Genomic DNA, 19,400 nt, shown 5'->3' with positions numbered 1-19,400 from the left:
CTTAGCCAAGGCCATTCACCTCTACTCAGGTGAAATAGGAACCGACTGGAAGAAGAATTATTTAGAAATAAATACTGTATATGAAATTAACGGCCCTATCTTAGCCACAGCCATTCATCTTTCTTCAAGTGAAATAGGAACCGATTGGAGGGGAGGGAAGCAGCAGCCAATCAGGCTGCTCCCTTTCAGCCACGCCTCCCGGTTTCTCAAAGGATTCAAAACCCCATGCCCCTGATGCCAACCAGCAACGCTGTTCCCTTTCGACTACGCATGCGCGATTCCTTAACCCTCCTCCCTCCCCCCCCCTTTCTGTCGCTACGCAACGTCAGGCTTGAATCGCTCGCCCCCTTGGTTTGTTTGGTTCGGAGTGAGCGCGCGCGGCACGTGCGCCGCCGACGAGACGGGGCCTCGGCGCCTGATTGGTTGCCGCCGTCCGGGCGACGCGGGTTTCGCGCGACGACGACGGTCGCATGGCGATCGCGCAGTCCGAGGGGGCGGGGCAGCGGGCCCGGCCGGCGAAGTGGGAGCGGCGCGGTGCGGCGCGGTGCGGCGTTTGTTCTTCGTCGCTGAGGCGAGGAGCGGCCCTTTGCCCGGCGCGATGCGGGAAGGGCTGGGGCTGCTGAGGCGGCGGCGGCGACCGGGGTGAGCGGCGGGGCGAGGGCTGTGTGGCGGCCCGGGTTGCTAAGGGCGCTCCCCCGGCCGAGCCCGCGACTCCTCCGCCTTCCCAATGGCCCGCCTGCCTTTCTTCTCGCGTGAGGCGCACAGGGCAGCCGCCTGACGCGCGTCTTCTGCTCGGCATCGGTTGCATCCAGAGGGGCTTAACGCGTGCATGTCTGTGTTGTAGAGGGAATGCATGATCCCCAATGAAAGGGCTGGTGCTTATTTACCGGTAACTGCCTTCATTTAATTGCTGGTAGGGCGCGGGTGGCGCTGTGGTCTAAACCAGGCATCCCCAAACTTCAGCCCTCCAGATTTTTGGACTACAATTCCCATCTTCCCCGCACACTGGTCCTGTTAGCTAGGGATCATGGGAATTGTAGGCCAAAACATCTGGAGGGCCGCAGTTTGGGGATGCCTGGTCTAAACCACTGAGCTTGGCGATCAGAAGGTCGGCGGTTCGAATCCCCGCAACGGGGTAAGCTCCCATTGCTCAGTCCCAGCCATAGCTGTCAAGTTTTCCCTTTTCTCGCGAGGCAGCCTATTCAGCATAAGGAAATTTCCCTTTTAAAAAAAGGGAGAACTTGACAACTATGGTCCCAGCTCCTGCCGCGACTGGACCTAACGGTCAGGGGTCCCTTTACCTTTTTTTAGGGTTTTAATACAGTAGATGCAAATGGTGTATGCATGAATGTAAGGATGCTTGGAATGCGTTTATAAAAATTGCAATGGCTTGTTAACAATTGCGTGCTTGCTGGGGAAACCTAGAAGGATGGGTGGGGTATTATTATTATCATTAATATATATAAAGCGGGTTTTTTTCTATTAAAATGTTTAGGGGGTACTCTAATTTTCCTCCTCACATTGAAATACTGCTTCTCAATGAGGCCAAACTTAGATTCACAAAATGTGTAGGGGTATGCGTACCCCCAGAAAAAAGCCTATCTGTTGTATCGTATTACAGTTTCAAATACCTTTTTTGTTTTTGTTTTTCATTTCTTTCACTTGTCCACTAAAATTTTCCAACAAAACATAAATTTAAAAAACCACATATACACACACATGCACATAGTTTTAATTCTGTCATTATCATTACTTAAAGACCTATATATTGCATTGTATTAGTTTCAAGCACTTTTTTGTCTTTGCTTTCATTTCTTTCACTTGTCCATTGAAAATTTTCAACAAAACACATTAAAAAACCACAGAGAGTTTTAATTCTGTCAATGTTTAATTGATTGGGGGGGTGTTTCTACATTTTTACCTGTTCTTACTTTTTATCTATAAGCCCCCTTGAGTCCCTGTCAGGGGTGGGGGTGGGGAATGTGGAGTATAAATAAATATATAATTATTATAATTGTGGCAGTTGTGTTACTGCTGTGAGACCTCCCAGTATTTGCCTTAAAAAGAAAAGTATATCCAATTGCTGCCTTGGGCTCAATTTATCAATCCAACAGGCGGTATTGGTGAAATTGGTTTCTCCTGTGCTTTATAACTTCTGGGTTGTACAATAGGCCTTCTTGCCTCAATGTTCTTCTCGGGAAAAGAAAAATACCTTGGCACATAGTCTTGTCTATTGTGTGAAACATCTCAGAGTTGGATGTATGTAGGGGGGAGGGGGGGAAGGTGACCTTATTTTATATTCTTTCCAAAATGATGATTTTTAAAAAAACTCCTCAAAGTGGTTTACAAGGAAAAGACATATTAAGAGCTGCTGCTCATTAGTTCCCTAAGTATATTGAACTGATAAGGCGCTGAAAGGTCTCTGTATAACTTTAGAGAACTGCTTTGTGATAGATAGGTTAAACGTGTAGTTGGATGTTATCATATGTCTTGATGTGTTTGCAGGTAAACTGTAGCAGAGGCCTTCAGTACTACTAGGTATTTTTTACTCTTGCCTTAATTGGTGAGTGAAATACTGCTGGAATGCATCAGAAGCTCCTGAAGAGTGCTCATTACATTGAGCTTGGAAGTTACCAGTACTGGCCGGTTTTGGTCCCTCGGGGAATTCGCTTATACACCTATGAGCAGATTCCAGTGTTCCTTAAGGACAATCCATACATCACAGATGGCTACAGAGCATACCTACCTTCCAGGCTATGTTTGAAAAGGTATGGAATTGATCCAAATGGTTCAACTTTGAAGTACAACATCAGGCCTGAATAGCTGATGGATTTAATACTTGAAAGCCATTAGTTTCACTAAATGTCTTGCTTTTCTGTAATCAAAGAAGCTAGCAAAGTAAGGGCATAAATTTCATTAAATATGGTTCTGTGTGAGAGGTTTTTACAGCCTTTTGTCTCTGCTGATCCTGTTTCAAAGGGTAGAGCCAGATATCCTGCTACTTATGCCAGTGCAATAAATAAATTTAGTTAAGTTTGTTTAGAGTGTAGTGCTGGTAACTTCAAGGTTGCCGCTTCAATCCCCATACAGGCACCTGCATATTTCTGCATCATGGGGTTGGACTAGATGACCCTCAGGGTCCCTTCCAACTCTGCAGTTCTGTGAATGCAGGGGAAATGGTGTCAACCAAGCATTAGTGGAAATGAGCCACACAAGAGAGCAGGATGGATACTGACTCGATTGCATAAGAGCAATAGAGAATACAGCAACCATCTAATCTGGAACACATGATCAGGGTGTCAGTTACAAAAATTGGTTCCTTTGACTTGCTCATAGTCATAACTGTTTTCTTCTCCATTCCCCAGCCTATTCATTTTATCCAATGAAACAGTTAACATCTGGAGTCACTTACTGGGCTTCTTCCTCTTCTTCACTTTGGGCATATATGACATGACTTCTGTGTTGCCTTCAGCGAGTGCCTCTAGAGAAGATTTTGTTATTTGTTCTATTTCTCTCTTCTGCTTTCAAGTAAGTCCCTCGGTAAATTGCAGTCAAATATTTTTTTGTGTGCTTGTGTCAAGGACAACAGACAGGAAAAAAAGGTCTGCATTCTGTCAAAAGCTGAGGTTTGTGGAGTCTTTCTGCTAATATTTTGCTTCCTGTTCTCATTTAAAAGCAGTTGAAATATATATATATATAAATAATAAATGTCCAGTAGCACCTTAGAGTCCAACTAAGTTTGTTCTTGGTATAAGATACAAACATAGTCTCTAAGGTGCTACTGGACATTTTTTTTTTTTTTTGTATATTTCAACTGTCAGACCAACACGGCTACCTACCTGAATCACTTAAAAGCAGTTGCTGAAAACAACCCATGACTAAGCTACAGGCTTCACTCCACTGCAAATTGGAAGGGGGGACTGTTACCAGGGCCTAGATTATGGAATATTTTGCTCAATCCTATGCATGCTTACTCTGATGCAAGTCCCATGCATAGGATTGTGCTGAAGTGGGAGCTGCAGTAAGGCTGAAGGTTTGATCTCTGCCACTTCCGGTTGAGGTATCTTGAAGAGCAGACCTCTTAAGATATTAGGGGTATCACTTGACTAAAGAAATCATTTTGATCATGTTGTAAAATAGCAATGCAGCATATCTGTGTTTGGGTAAAAACAATAGTTCCAAAGGAAGAGGTATTAAAATCTGAGTCTTTAAAAATCTGCTCCCTGATTAATCAGGGCTACCTTTTTAGTCAATTAAGTTTTAGAATGGGTTTGTTTAGCTTAATTAATAGGTTAAATATTGCAGCCCTGCTTCATAGATCCCAGTGAGATGCTGACATGGTACCTTGATCCCCAGTAACAGAGATCAGACCAGAAATCTTTTCTAGCAGCAGACCAGTCTTCCTCTTGCAGATCCAAAATCCTTAAATTTAATCCAGTTTTTAAAATTGTTATTGCTTGACTCTGAAGATATTAGACTTTGAGGAAATTAATGCAATTTGTTTGAATGTTTTTATAGGTCTGTATGCTTTGCTCAGTAGGGTATCACCTCTTCTGTTGTCATCGCTCAGAGAAGACCGGTCGACGGTGGATGGCACTGGATTATGCAGGAATTTCCATTGGTATCCTGGGCTGTTATGTATCTGGAGTCTTCTACGCATTTTATTGCAATAATGTAAGTTTAACAGTCAGGTTGACTGGTGTAGCTTTCCCATGGATAAAACTCAAATAAAAAGTTGATCTCCTTTCCTTTGAAAAATTCAGCAGTTTTAGTCTTGCTTTAAAATGTGTGTGTGTGTGTGTGTGTGTGTGTGTGTGTGTGTGTATAAAATGTGCTATTCTAATTTTTAAAAAAACAGGCTTTGAGGTCAGGTTAGTGTTCTAGCTTGAAATGCAGAATTTTGTCCTGAACAAGTGTACCATATTTCATAGTCCAAGAGAGAGAGAGTACGTTGCATGCAAGGAAACAGAAACCAGACTGCTCAGGGGCCTCACTTTTCTCAGCCAGTTTAACAAGAGATAGCTGAAGAATTATCCATGCACCTGGATCTTCCACAATACTGTGTGGTATGAAAACTATATTTCCAACTTTTTTTTCCAAAAGAAAAAGAAAATATTTAAGGCAATCTTTCCTAATAGGAGGGAGTGGAGTGTTTTTATATATTAAATGACAGTTCTCCAGAGTAAATGTTGGTTAAGAATCCTGCAGTAGATAATTTGATTGCCTTGGTTAATCATGTAGTTCATTGCTTACAATTGTAGGTGCATCTAATAGTTGGTTGCAATGGCTAGCATCAGCATAAAATCAATCCTGCCTGTGGAAGGTATTTTAACTACCAGTATAAACCCTGGAATGTGTGGCATTTTCTCAAGGAAAAAGTGACTAAGTGACCAACAGGTGCTCAGTATGAAAAAGCTGTCAGTATTCCTATATATTTTAAACAGTGTGTTAATGTTCATAATACTGTTATACCTCAGAAGTCGAATGCCTTGCTAGTCGAACATTTTGGCTCCCAAATGCCACAAACCCAGAAGTGAGTGTTCCGGTTTGCGAACGTTCTTTGGAACCCCAAACGTCTGGTGCGAGTTCCGTGGCTTCTGATTGGCCGCAGGAGCTTGTGTTCGACTTCCGAGGTACGACTGTAAATTGAAATCTGCTTTAGACCGATTTATAGAATTAATAGATTTGGAAGGGACCCCCAAGGGTCATCTGGTCCAACCTCCTATAATGCAGGAATCTATGTTGTTACTTCAGTCTGTTCAATGAGGAATGAAGAAGCTTGCCTGTAACACATGTTGTGAGGGAGAGCCCTGTTCAACAGCGACTTCAAAAGACATGGCATCAAATGAAACATGTTGAACGAAATGATCAAATCTGGATTTTTAGAAATAAAATAATTCTGCTGCTTAGATGTAAAACACACTTTTATTGTTTGTGCCAAGAGAGAATACAGTGCTACCTTTGTGCCTTTTGTAGCTCTGCTACATTTTGCTCTATTTTGATGCAAATATTTTATTCTTATCACTTAGTGGCTGCCTCTTTTTTTCCCTTTTTCCAGTACTGGCGTCAAGTATACTTGATCACTGTCCTTGCTATGATCTTGGCAGTATTCTTTGCCCAGATCCACCCCAGTTACCTCACTCAGCAGTGGCACAGGCTGCGCGCAGTCATCTTTTGCTCTGTGTCAGGTTACGGAGTCATTCCTACCATCCACTGGGTTTGGCTCAATGGAGGTGTTGGTGCGTCTATTGTGCAGGTAAGCTAAGGAGTCACCAGGCTTGCACCCCAAACCTAACTGTGTTTTGCTCCAAAGTACCATATTTTCCCATGTATATGATGAGGTTTTTTGCTTTAAGTTTTTAGTTTTAAAAATGGGTCTTATACATGGGCACATGGGGGAGGGATTTTTTTTCATATTTAAACAAATGTCCAGGATTTTGGCTTGGGCGGGCTGAGGCAGTCCCTCCTGCCACTGTCCCCTCATTCTCTTCCCCCTGCTGGCTGCGTGCTGGTGACTGGCTCACCTCCGGCAGCCCCTACCAGCTCGACCACCAGAGCAAGAGCAGCGGCCGCCGAGAGCTGCCTCGGCTGGCTCTCCTTGCACTTCTTTCCTTTCTTTCTCTCGCCCTCAAACCCCCGCCCCTGGCCTGCTCCTGCTTTCCTTGGCTCGGTTTGCTCAACGGCATGCCCCAGTTGCCTTCCCCATGCTCTGCCTCAGTGTTCTGCTTGGGAGCCTCTTGCCATTTGCTTACATCCAGCAACAGCCGCCGCTGAGGGGGAACAGCTTCCACATCAGTGGGTGCTGGAAACTTTGAGGGTGATCTTGCCCAACAAAAGCTCAACAACTTTCTGCCCCCACCACATCTGCTTTAGGGTTATGTTTCCTTTGGATTCAAAAAAAATGGGGGTTGTCTTATACATGGAAAAATACAGTAAGTTCCATTGACTTTATTAAGACTTCCTGATCAGCTGGTTTAGGAATGACCCCTTTTACTTTATCCTTTTCTTTAAAGGGACATTTTCTATAAACAAACATGAAGGCAAAGATCAGTAGAAATGGAAACAGATTGCATTGTTATGAACTGGTTTGTTTTTCAATTGTGTCCATCATTAGCCCTGATCCAAGATAGTTAGCTTGATAGCTACAAAACATAATGAAGGGTGTGGAGAGAAGAGCTTTATTGTGGGAGAGTTCTTCTGTAAAATAAATGTGTATCCACCTTGGCTTCTTTTTTTTTAGGAACATATTTCACTCTGGAGAAAAGCTATGGGGAGAAGGTGACTCAGGAATGCTAACGCTGCATAAATTATGTTTGTGCCTTTTGCTTAGAAACAAGAAAATCAAGTCAGTAGATCTGGGTTGCATCCTGATTTTAGGGACCAACTTAACATTTTAAATCTGTTGAGAAGGATTGCCGTCTTGCCTTTCAGGTATTAGATAGATAGAAAGATGGATGAGGATCTTGCTAACCTGTTTCTGCTGCTTTTGTCTTTCAGGAATTTGCTCCCCGTGTGATTGTGATGTACTTGATCGCTGCCATAGCATTTCTCTTCTATATTTCTAAAGTCCCAGAAAGATATTTCCCAGGTAGGGCTGAATTTTTTGGTAGCTGAATTCCCCGGGGCACAGGCCATTCACTGTTAATTAAATGTGGGAGCACTTACTGCCCTCTACATCTCTTCCCCATGGCTGCTGGTCCCAGTTGTATGGTATAATAAAGGAGCATGCCATGTGCCTCCATGCACAAGTTTTTAAATATCCACCTAAGAATTCAGCTCCCAGAAGACACCCAAAGGTACATCTTGCCCAGTGTTCTTGTTTCTAACAGTACAACGCTAGGTGGCTTGGTAGCTAACTTGAAAGGAATGCCACCCCTGTTGGAAAGAGAATTGTCTGAGAAGGTCACATATTATTCTGTTTCCCAGCAGTACATTATGATGCTGGGAATCTGTCACACATTCTGACTGGGAAGGAGACTTATCTCAGCCAGGCCACTTTGTGTCACACTGGAATGAACCTACCCTGGTGCTTCAAAGCACTGTCCCAATGCATAGAAGACATACTCCTCCAGAGCTTCTGCGACTGAATATTTTAGCTAAATTAATGTGTGTGTTTTTTCATTTCCAACAGGGCAGTTAAACTACCTCGGCTCGAGCCACCAAGTATGGCACATCCTTGCAGTAGTGATGCTGTACTGGTGGCATCAGTCTACCGTCTACATCATGCAGTATAGACACAGCAAACCTTGCCCTGACCATAGTGCACATTAGGACGCAAAGGTATGGCAGTTTCCTGTGCAGGAGGAGATGAAGATGGACTGGGTTGTGATGGGGAAGGGGGTTTAGCCTTTTCGTTGCCACAGTTAAAACAGCAGTGATTGCCCAGAAGTCATAAAGGGTCTGCAGCTGGCTGTTCAGGAAGAGGAGTCCTTTTTTGGGGTAAACTGGCCTGCAGTAACAAATGCCCTGGAGCTCTTGGGTCACCAGCTGGAAAGGAGACAAGAGCGCTGCATGCTTCTCTTTTCACTGTGCTTCTGCTGCTCCCTGTTCATAGAAAGCTGCTTTATACAGAGTCAGACCATTGGTCTGCCTAAGCTTGGTGTTGTCTGCCCTAACTGGCAGGAGATGCCAGGGATTGAAGCTGGGATATATATATATATATAGAGAGAGAGAGAGAGAGAGAGAGAGAGAGAGAGAGAGAGAGAGAGAGAGAGAGAGAGAGAGAATATGCAAAGCATATGCTCCACTAATGAGCATTTCAGTTCCTCTTTAGAGACTTTATCCCTGCAGTATTAATTTTGTGTTCTCCTAGCTTCCTTGTATTTGGGCTCAACAGCCTCTCTTACCTGGACAGCTGTTAAAACATGTGGCAGTGCTGTGGCACCTGAAACCCTGAATCCACTTCTTTGAATTCGGACTCCACTATATAGGCTCACAGGTGGGCCTAAAGTCAGACTGCCCCTGTTGAGGAAAGCGACGGGGACCCAAATATTTTGCATTGACTCCCCTTGCTATTTAACAGCTGTACTTTAATACAGTGTTGATACCTAACTAACAATTGCAGTAGTTTTACTGCTCAGCATTAACAGGCAAGGGAAATACTGGTTTTCTGTATGATTTATGAGGCCCCTTTGTGAAGGATTAAACCCTGCCACTTCCGATTTTACCAATATGCTGGGAAGAAAGGACTTTCCACAATTTGATTGCACATATTGAGGACTCTGCATTCTACAAAACTTGTTCCACTTTTTTTTCTGAAACAGCAGCTGCTGGTGGTGGCATCAACTTTCTTTTACTGCTTCCCAAGGGATCTCTCGTTCGTTTTGTTTACAGTCTATGTTCAGGGCAAAAAGTCCCACCAATGCTGTTTACTTAAATATATAAAACTAAACATGCTACCAAAATGTCACCACCTAAAGCAGCAGTTGGAAAGTCCAACTGAGCAATCCATGAAATGTAAGCGCTTTTAAAATTGTTTTAAACCAGCCCATCTTTTAAAGGGTCCATTTAAAAGCCAGAACTAATTAGCCCAACTATATTATATACCCCTTAGGAATGATGTTCCACAAAGGGGAACCATTGCTGAAAAACCCTATGACTAGTACCCATCCTCCTTATCCTATTTTGTACATCTTCCCAGACCAAATATGAGGAAACCCAGTGACTGACCAACCCATGTTCTTTTATGTCCCCCCCCCCAAAAAAAAACCCTGCAGAAGCTGACCATTCCCACTACCTCACTGGCTGCGGGAGGCTGATCATGAGATTACTTGCAGTCTTTTGAAATTGATTAATTGTATTTATTTATTTCAGTCTTATCATTGTACACCAATTTTAGAGGCAGCACCCAAAGCTGCTGTTCTCTTTCCCTTCACGTTAAGAGGCAATAATATGTTTAGCAGTCATGCCAAAGAGCACGGAAGAGGTCGCCAGCAGCCAAATAGCTTGGTGAACTCTTCTTGTTGGGCGCAGTAGAACAAATCAAATTTGTTCAAACTACTGATAAACAAATTGCAGAAATTGCCAGGAAACTATTTCTTCTGATAGGCTAAGGAAACATCCCCCAATATGCATGTGGGGTTCCTGTGACAAATTCTCATTCCAGGATGTAACATTATAAGTTGAAAATATATTATGTTTACTGTATGTGCAACATGTTCTGTGTCCTTGCACTGATGTCTGTGTTATAATTTAAACATGGATTTTTACTTGATTCCCCCCTTCTGTAGAACAGTATCTGCTGTTGTTTTCCTCAGTGATATCATAGACTAATCTTTGGAAAAGAAGTTGGATGCCCCAGTAATTGTAAATTTTGGGGTGCTTTTCAAAATGCTGTTTAGCAGAGAGTCAGAAATTTGGGGTCCCTTGATTAAACATGTCTCAATGCCCAAAGTTTTTTTTTCAAGTACTGACATGAAGTGCAAATAAACATTCTAGCAGTGATGGAACTAAGGAGAATTGCTCTGAGTGATGTTTTAAAAGAATAGCATTTATCTGTTGACAAACGCAGAGCAGCTGCTCCTTGGCTAGCCATTGGCAGATGTTGGGGTGTAGCCACTTTGTTTTGAAGTGCCAGCTGACACATCTCAGCTTGAATTGTAGACTTTGCTAAGGTGTAACAGAAGTAAACCTACCCTTATGCAACTGCAAATTTGGAAAAAAGTAACATCAGCTAGGGAACAGTCCTATGGGTTTTCTTCTTCAGAAAACCAGTACTTTCAGAGGCAAGGTGGGATGTAAAAGTAGGAAGTTGCTTGAATAGTTAAGGAACTCTAAAAAATACTTTATGGCTTTAGTTAGAAAGCTTTAGAGAACTGGTCCCCCAAAACTTACATGCTTTTATAGAAAATGCTAAGTTTTTGTTTACAGCTTCTTGCATTATAGAGAAGCAACTCCTTTTTGAGAATTCACTTATCTACTGCACCTCACCACCATCTTTGTTTTAATTTTGCATTTAATGTATTGTTTTTCTAAAAACAGTCTAGGATATAAATGTTTAGTATTGCAATTGGAAGAGTTGAGTTCAATTGAACTCGTTTGTATAGCTGTATAGAAAAACCTTTTGTAAATGTCAAACCTGTGCATGCGTCATTTCTAATATTTATTTTTAAGGAGTTGTGATATAAATAAGCTTTCTGACAAAGCTCTTCAAGACAATAGAAAATGGAATGGTAAAACTCTTACTATATATTTCCTGCCTTCTAAGCTTAATAATTGTGATTATCAGCCAGCAACCATGTACCATCTGCTGTTGGAACCTCATTTTTAAGTTACACCATAAGCCTTGCTTAAGTACAGTGACACATACTGCTGTGCCTTTAAAAATGTTTTAATTCCTTTATCCCTGTTCAACTAGATGTACAAAGGAAAGCTGCTGCAATCTATTCAAGTTGTACCAATATGTATTATGTAAATAGCTCCTCTGTGAATAAAATTGTTTGTTGGCAAATGTACTTGCTCTTCTGTGTGTGTGAGACAAGCAATGTGTTGGGCTCTATAGAGGTCTGAGCTGCACAGGTGGGACAGCTCCTTGCAATGTAGCTGAAGATTACCTTGCGGAATGGCTGCTAATCAAGACTGGATTAGAACCACCAATGGGGAGAAAGCTGTTTTATGCAGAACCATTGTTCATATTCTCAGTATGTTTCTATTTCTATACCTTCCATATGGTGTCTAGTCCAGCTTTCTTGATGCTTCAACAGGGGCCGATGGTATTGTCAACCTTTGTCAGACTCAGGGCCCACTTTAAACAAAACCATTTATTTGGGAACCCATTTCTTAATGTTTACTCATATATTTTCCATTGTGGTAGTGCTCCTATTGCAACCCACCTTGACTCAGGCCATGACTCTGCAGTACATCTGTCCTACCACTGGCATTGCTTCCTTCTAAAAAAACAACCTGTAGTTCTGAAAAGTGCTAAAGGTGTTGGTAGCCTCAAAGCTGTCACAAAACTTGACGTGATATAAACCCAAATCGATGTTGGTTAGAATATGGTATCCCAAGTTCTTGGAACAAGTGAAGTATCAAAATGCAAGAGAAACAAAGTCGCAAAGTCCTCCCCCTAAATGAGCTCACAAAGCTAGCTAATTACTGTCATTGACTGCAGCAAAAGAAACAACAGGAGGCATAAGTAATGCAATAAGTTTTTTTTTCATATGAGGCAACATACACAGGAAACTCAATTAGCATTTTGCATGGCAAGATCATTCTAGAACACCCCGGCTCTGTTGTAAAAATTACACAGGTTTACAGAATCATGGCATCTGGTATATTTGTTTAGTGACAACTGACAGTTGTTCTCAGCTACATTAATTTCACACAAAAATTCTGTTTTAGTGGTACACACACAACAAAAAAGCTTTAGAAATTTTGAGTCTTGACAAGAAATGGAAGTGTCATTTGAAAAGTGCACTTAAAGCTGTTTGCCAGCAATTAAAATATAGCATTGTTTTATTCTTGAGTGATGTTCTTAGTCACAGAAACAAAACTTGGCTATAGACACTATTACTTTTATTTCTTCTTTTCAATGAAGTGCTTTAGAAAAATAACTGGGTAGCCAGTTCTTTGCATTTCCTTGTTACTCTTAGCAGCTTTTGGCTATACTTATTTTTCCAACGCCATGACAATGATTGTGACTGCAATGTTATTTTAGATCACAAACTCCAAGAGATGTGATGTGTGCATGTATGTTTTATATATGTTTCTCTATAAAAATACACCCTATCATATATAAAAAAATTCTTCAGATAGACTCTAGTTGCAATTCTCACAGTAGTAGCTACAGCCATTCAATCTCACAGTAGTTATTTCTGAGTGAAAAGGACAGACTTTTAGGCAGCCCTCCTCCCAAAGCCTGGCCATTGCTCCTGTCCCTCTAAAATTACCAGACACATGTAACCTAGTTCAAGAGTGCAGGATCAAGCTGTAAGATATAGGCCTCCTTTTCTACAGAATAATTATGGAAGTAGTAAGCATCCACCCCCACTGATATTTGGATAGGGGTATGGATTCAGTTTCACCAAGATCAACAATTGTACCTTCAAAGAACTGAATCACACAAATTTGGGTGATGGTATAGTAACCATGAGCTGATTTTACCAGTGATGGCTGACATTGAACCAGATCCTGTTGCTTTTAAACCTTTAGGAGCATCTCTGCTATATTAATCTGTACAATAAAAGCACCTTAGGGTGACCATCATGTCGGAAGTAACACGCAACACTGCTTCAAGATGAACTAATTCTGCAGCTGATTTTAGAAGATGTACCCAGCTGTCTGCTATATGCTAATTGGAAAGGTCAAACCATTGGAGTAGTGAAAAATCCTCCATCTGGTGGCCACTGATATGAACTAATACTTCACAATCTTCCTATGGTTCCAGGAAAGACCATGGTAGGCTGGATTTCAAATATATGTACACATACACAATGCAAGCAAAAACATTTATCCCAAACTACCAATCACTTCTTTCTATGAAGTCCAGAACTGAAGGAAATTTTTAAACCTGCTTTCTGCAGCTCTTGGAAACAAACGAACGAACATAGGGAGAAATCAGTTCTGTGGGGTCTGCCAGTATACCCCGGCAACCACAAAGGAAAATCAACAAACGTTCTTATTTACAAAAACCTATGAAAATAAAGCCATATGCAATCAGTAATACGTGAAGCAAGGCCCTATGAGAAAGCAAAGAATATTGGCAACAATCTCAATGGTCACACGTTTATTTTGGCCTTAAAAGGTTATGCTACAGACGTTTTGCCTATGGCCCAGTCCTGCAGAGTCGCATCCATTTTTAACTCTACACTGCCAAGCTAACGGCCTGAACCGAGCAGTGCAAGTTTCTTCCAAGAGACTGCTGAAAAGTGGGTCTCAGGACCCGAGGTGATGATGGAGAAAAATGTGTATATTTTCTATACCAACAAACTCTTAGGAGAAATAGTAGGGAAATTGTTAGAACAATGCAAATGTGTTGCTTCTACTCTCCCCACTGCCTTCGAATTATTGCAGGATAAGATTTACTTTCATCTTGGGTCCAAGTAAATGTTCAGAATCGAATTATCTGCCAATAACTAGGCATGTAGTACAGATATATGGAAAACCCTTCTGACACATGCAGGCAATGGTTTTAGGTTACTACAAATAATTAAATGACCAGGTTGTTCTAAATCTAGTGTTCATATTTCACAGCACATGGAGTCTTGTGGAAAGGAAGGATTTTTCAGACGGCTTGGAATATAAAAGTTGGCAACCAACGGGATGCCAGGTGAGGATCAGGCACTAGATAGTTCCTGAGCCAGAATTATTTTGTTAAAATCAACAGGACAAGTCAACTACTTTTAATGAGACTGTTAACTTGATTACCAGAGCGGCTGTGCCTATTTTATGCCACCTGAAAGCACTTAAGACTTTACAAGCACACAAATAGGAGTTATTACGTTGGGATCAGCTAGTTGTGGACAGCTCTGGCTTAACTCTGCAACTCCAACCTGCTTCAAACATTGTACGTTTCGTTCACAGAAAACCTTTCCATAGAGGAAACAAATCACGAGGGATGTATACATGTTTGCTCTCTGCGTCTATTGGTGTGCTCATTTGCTGGGAACACACGGCTGATCTCTTTATGGGTAAGAAATCTTGTCACAGTCGAAACAGCACTTCAATAAAGAGCTGTCTGGTTACAGTTTTAATAAACCTTTCTTACAAAATCTGTATTTAATTCAAAGAGGCTTTGGCACAAGAATAAAAGAGCAGGCATTCTGAGGTATATGCACAGTTAGCCTTCTTTGCCATATGTGCTTTACAGAACCATTTAGAATGACAAGACATCTAACTGACCTGGGATTTGTGCTTGATATGACAAAAGAGTGAAACATTGCAGGACTAGAAACACACATCTAGAGAGAACTTCCAATCATATTTTGATCACCAAAAAACCCATCAAATTTTCTTAAAGTTCTCATTTTTTTAAAGCATCTTGTTCTTCTGCCTCTGTCAAATTTATCCTGTATTAACATCCTGTTACAAAAAAAAGTTTCTTTTGATATTTTGCTTCTGCACAGCAGCTGGAGAGTAAGAACCCACTGCTGGGAAAGCATTTAAGGAAAGTCATTCACCCAGGGCAGTAACTGTTTTTAGATTTCTTGCTCCCACAAGTTCATATTCAAGTCAAGTAAGCAATACCCCAAGAGCCCAGTTCTTGTACCTTTTGAGTAAAGTCAGATTTACAATGTGAATGGCTATGCAAAGCCCAGGATCCAGAAACATTTCAGCCTTGTATGCATGAAGTAGGAGTTTGACTCCTTTTATACAGCTGACCCAACACATATGAAACATTTCAGTTTCAGAAATAGTTTGCTATATTTCATGGGAGCAAGGGGTCAGCTGCTTCTGCATAGGCAGTGGAACTACATTGCAGTGTTCCATGGATCCACTTCTGTATGATTTAGGAGCAGCTGGTCACTGCAGTGTTTTCACACCTACATGTTTAAAAGAAAGCCAAGCTGGGCTAGATTGTAGCCCAAGGAACTGAAATGTGAAACATATTCAGCCAAGGCTCCCATAGCTAGTCAAGAATGGGCCACAGACAGACAGCCAAGAACATTATGAACACCTTAGTACACGTGGGAAGTTCAGAAATGCATCAAATTCTCACCACCTAAGTTCTACATGTTTTTAAACTGTGTCTCAAGGGCACCAAATGGCTCAGAGGTAAAAGTATGACAGGACAATGGTCCTGGCTGTAAGGCATTGGTGGTTTACTATGCAGTTTACTGGAAGCAGACTCAAATCAACATCATTTTTTAAAAGGCTTCAGTTTTATACCTCCAGTGCTGGAAACTGCCTAAATTCAAGTTAAAAGTTTCTTTAGAGTTACGTGTATTTTGTATGAACTCTCAAGATAAGTACAATATTGTGAGACAGAATGCACTCAAAAATATTAAATGGGACGAGTTAAGTGAGAGTGATTCAAAAGACATTTCTAGGGTATACCACGGAGTACAAAACCCTAGAAAAATACATTAGATGAAAATTCTACTTTATAATAGAGCTGTACAGGTTAGAACTTGCCACCAAATTTCCGGCTTTTGTCTTCTCGAATGCTGTATATGCAGTTAAACCAAGCTGGAACTATATAATCTTCGAAGTGCTGCAGAATCCAGCTATGTATTTTTATTTTCCTCCTTGATTCCCAACTTTATCTAATATTGTATTCCACTAAGTTCTTGAGATCTTAAGAGTTAGAACTATCCCCGTTTTACATTAATGGCACTTACTGGGGGGGAGCAGATTTCTGGGAACCACAGCTACAAAGGTTTGGTTTTTTTGTGATGTTTAGGAATCTAAGGTCAAGTCAGAAACCTCAGAAGTTCAGAGATGTTCTAGGAGGGAACCCACAACAAGCAAGTGAAGTAGTCCCAGATCAATCCAGCTTCTTACATATTTAGGCATTTTCTCATTCCCCTCAGGCCAGTTATAACACACCTCAAATCAGACCTTTCTTGTAATGACCTCTTTGGCGGAGTACATGGTAAAAAGCACACCATGGCTGTTTGTTGATAAAGTAATAGGCAGTAGCTGCAACAAGATAGGAGATTTTGAAAAGAGATCAGAAGGTCTTAGTGAAATTCTTTTACCTCTTTGCCATCTCAATATTGTATGCTCAACATAGCAGATTTTAAAATATGAGGCTCTCTACTGAGAAATGAATACATTGTACTTAGAAAAAATGTTTCTTCTCAGTTGAACCAGATAGTTTATGGTGGTGCATAAAATCCTTAAATAATGCAACAGTGCTCCTGGTTCAATCTATTGTTTGGAAGGAAATGGAGCAGCCCCAAAAGGATCCAACTCTACTGTCTGTTGCTGCTGGCTTTGTTGAGATGTCACACTCTGCACAACAAATTCCGTGAAGGGAACTGCCCCAAAATCATCTGTTAATTTTTTCCCATCGCCAGAATGAATGGTACCAAGTACTGAACTCTGTCTAGGTCTACCAGGAACTACTGTATTATAGTCTCCACAATTATCACCCAAACCTTGATGCTGTGGAAGAAGCACCAGTTCCGTAGGATGGAAAGGCTTGGCTCCAAAGGGATCCAGAAGACCATCATCTGCTTGCAGAGGGTTGACTCTATCCTTGCTATCTGAAAGGGCAATACTTATATTTTCCTTGGAATCAGAGATTGTCAAGAACTCATTACTACTCTGGGAGTCCCGACGGCCAGCTTTTTTGTGCCTGCGGGCTCTTTCTGGTGTGCGGTAACTGGGCTTCAAGGTCTTCTTGGTGCTAGTTGGCGTACCATGGTGGCGCTTTCCATTGTTCTTTGATACTTCCTGCTTCATGCGTCTCTGGCGAGAGGAGAGTTTCTGCAGATTGCGTTGCTGCTTCACTTTTTGCTGCTGTTGGCTTCCTGCTATCTCCTCAAACGGGATAAGCCCAAACAGGTCCTCTTTACTCTCGTCGTTGCTTGGGATGGAATGAGGGAATGGGATACAGTCAAAAGGATCCACACTTTTGGGCGATATGGGAGAAGGTTGGTTTTCAGAACCTGAAATCAAGTCATCTTGCTGTGATATTTTTCTGCTGAATGGGGCTTTGGTGAAGACATCAAAATCATCCTGATCTTGGTCTAAGCCTGGGAGCGTAGCCTGGGGAGAGAAACCTTTGTTATCATTTTGCTTAGGCTCTTGAGAATGAAGAGCAAGGAATGGAACTGCTCCAAAGACATCAAATTCTTGCTTGGGGCTCACCTTGGTTACTGTATTTGGCAATTCGGTCAACACAGGAAATGTTACATTAGGCTCCCTGTTTTCAACACTGTCAGTCCCTTCTCTGTATCTACTGCCAAGCATCTCATCCACAGGCCTAGCATGACAAGAATCAGAGTCAGAACTTGGTTTATCATCATCTTCTGCATCTTCATCAGAATCCATTAGAAGAGGATGCTGGCCAAAGTTCTCTGGTTCAGTATCGTTGTCATCAATGAAATCTCCATGCTCACAATGCAAGACTTCATCCTCTTGCTCCTCTTCCTCACTGCTCTTAGGAGATGGAGGATCTGATTCAAAGTCACTCTCTGATTCATCATTTCCTTTTTTCGTGTTTCCTTCTCTCACCTTCTTTACATTTTCATGGTCCCCAATAGCCTGGCTTGACCTCTCATTTTTGGTTGGGCTCCCTACCTTGTTCTCTAGACTGCTGTCTGAGTTATTAATTTCATTTCCTGGGGAACCTGAAAGAATATGCAAGAGAACTTCAATTTCTTCTTAATTTTCCACACTCCGGATAAACATACTGAATACGTTTAACACTGCTACTACACAATGAGATGGACTACATTTCCTTTTTTGATAGTGGTGTTAGACTTCACAATAAATGAAGGCAAATGAGATAATTTTATTTTTCATTGTACAGCATTTGCTGCATTGTGGGATTTGCATATGTATTAAGTAATGTGAAGAGGACCTCATTTCACCAACCCTAGGACAAGCAAAAAAATACCTAAGTAAATACCTGCTCTGCTGAATCAAGCCAACATGATGATAGTTAGTTATTATCCTTCCAATAGTGGGAAATCTAATGCCCCTGGGAAACTATCCTATACTGGCAGAGCATGGGCACTCCATTCTTAACTGTTCAGTACCTGAGGATTTTTTTTGGGGGGGGGCTGCACTCTGATCTCAATATTCAAGAACCTTTGCTCTCTACAGTCTCATAAAAATAATTCAAAATAAATCTGCACATGCATTTAAAGAAAAAATAGGAATGAGTAGAAACATCAGGTGATTAGATCTTCAGGCTATTTCAGGTTTACTCCCGGTGTCAGGTTCTTCTAAGTCAAATTAAAATGTAGATTTCATCTCCTGTTGTAGATTTCCCAAAGGAATAGCTGTAATAACAGAAATGTAGATGTCCATGCTATCTAAATCCTGCCATTTTCAACATTTGCGTGGATTCTGTACTTGTTTACATGGATATAATTTTGTAAGATTAAAAAGCTTAATCTTTCCACATGAGTATAACACAACATTGTTGTTGGAATACCAATTTTCAAATGGCTATCAGTACGAGCATTCTTTTATTCACATGTGGAAACAGAAAACTATTTCTTCCTCCCTTAGGGCAGACAATTTTAAAGATGTAGCAAGTTCTTTGTTGATGTGAGATTTGAACCAATAGCTTTTTGGGTGCTTCTATTCTTCTGCATACCTTAAAAGGCGCATCTTATTTTCTTTAAAGCTGGGATAGCTCAGTTGGTAGACCATGAGACTCTCAATCTCAGGGTTGTGGGTTCAAGCCTCATGTTGGGCAAAGGTTTCCTGCATTGCAGGCGTTAGACTATATTACATGGTCCATTCCAACTCTACACTTCTATGATTCTATGAACACTGATTTC

At 41.4% G+C, this 19,400-nt stretch overlaps 2 protein-coding genes across 5 annotated transcripts in view; one reads left to right on the top strand and one right to left on the bottom strand.

Annotated features, from left to right (window-relative positions):
• The first annotated feature begins 529 nt into the window (after positions 1–529).
• On the top strand, positions 530–11,885 carry PAQR3 (progestin and adipoQ receptor family member 3). 2 transcript variants are annotated; one of them, XM_035111595.2, is made up of 7 exons: positions 530–642; positions 2,506–2,768; positions 3,366–3,528; positions 4,519–4,674; positions 6,059–6,256; positions 7,498–7,588; positions 8,132–11,885. In XM_035111595.2, the coding sequence occupies exons 2-7, from the start codon at positions 2,584–2,586 to the stop codon at positions 8,269–8,271; spliced, it is 933 nt and encodes a 310-aa protein (XP_034967486.1). In that variant the 5' UTR covers positions 530–642; positions 2,506–2,583; the 3' UTR covers positions 8,272–11,885. The 2 variants fall into 2 exon arrangements, with proteins under 2 accessions (XP_034967486.1, XP_034967485.1); XM_035111594.2 differs by lacking the exon at positions 530–642 and adding an exon at positions 653–889.
• A 54-nt stretch (positions 11,886–11,939) lies between these two features.
• Positions 11,940–19,400, bottom strand: part of BMP2K (BMP2 inducible kinase) — a 45,238-nt gene continuing 37,777 nt past the window's right edge. For 2 of the 3 annotated variants that reach the window (XM_035111590.2, XM_035111591.2), the window contains exon 16: positions 11,940–18,236. In XM_035111590.2, coding sequence (XP_034967481.1) covers positions 16,810–18,236 — 1,427 coding nt within the window. In that variant the 3' untranslated portion in view covers positions 11,940–16,809. The remainder of the gene's footprint in view (positions 18,237–19,400) is intronic. The other variant, XM_035111592.2, reaches the window with a different exon arrangement.

Source organism: Zootoca vivipara, chromosome 9 (genome assembly GCF_963506605.1).
Source record: "Zootoca vivipara chromosome 9, rZooViv1.1, whole genome shotgun sequence".
Taxonomy (NCBI): Eukaryota; Metazoa; Chordata; class Lepidosauria; order Squamata; family Lacertidae; genus Zootoca; species Zootoca vivipara.
The sequence above is the reverse complement of the archived record's forward strand: the minus strand, read 5'-3'. Positions and strand labels throughout refer to the sequence as shown.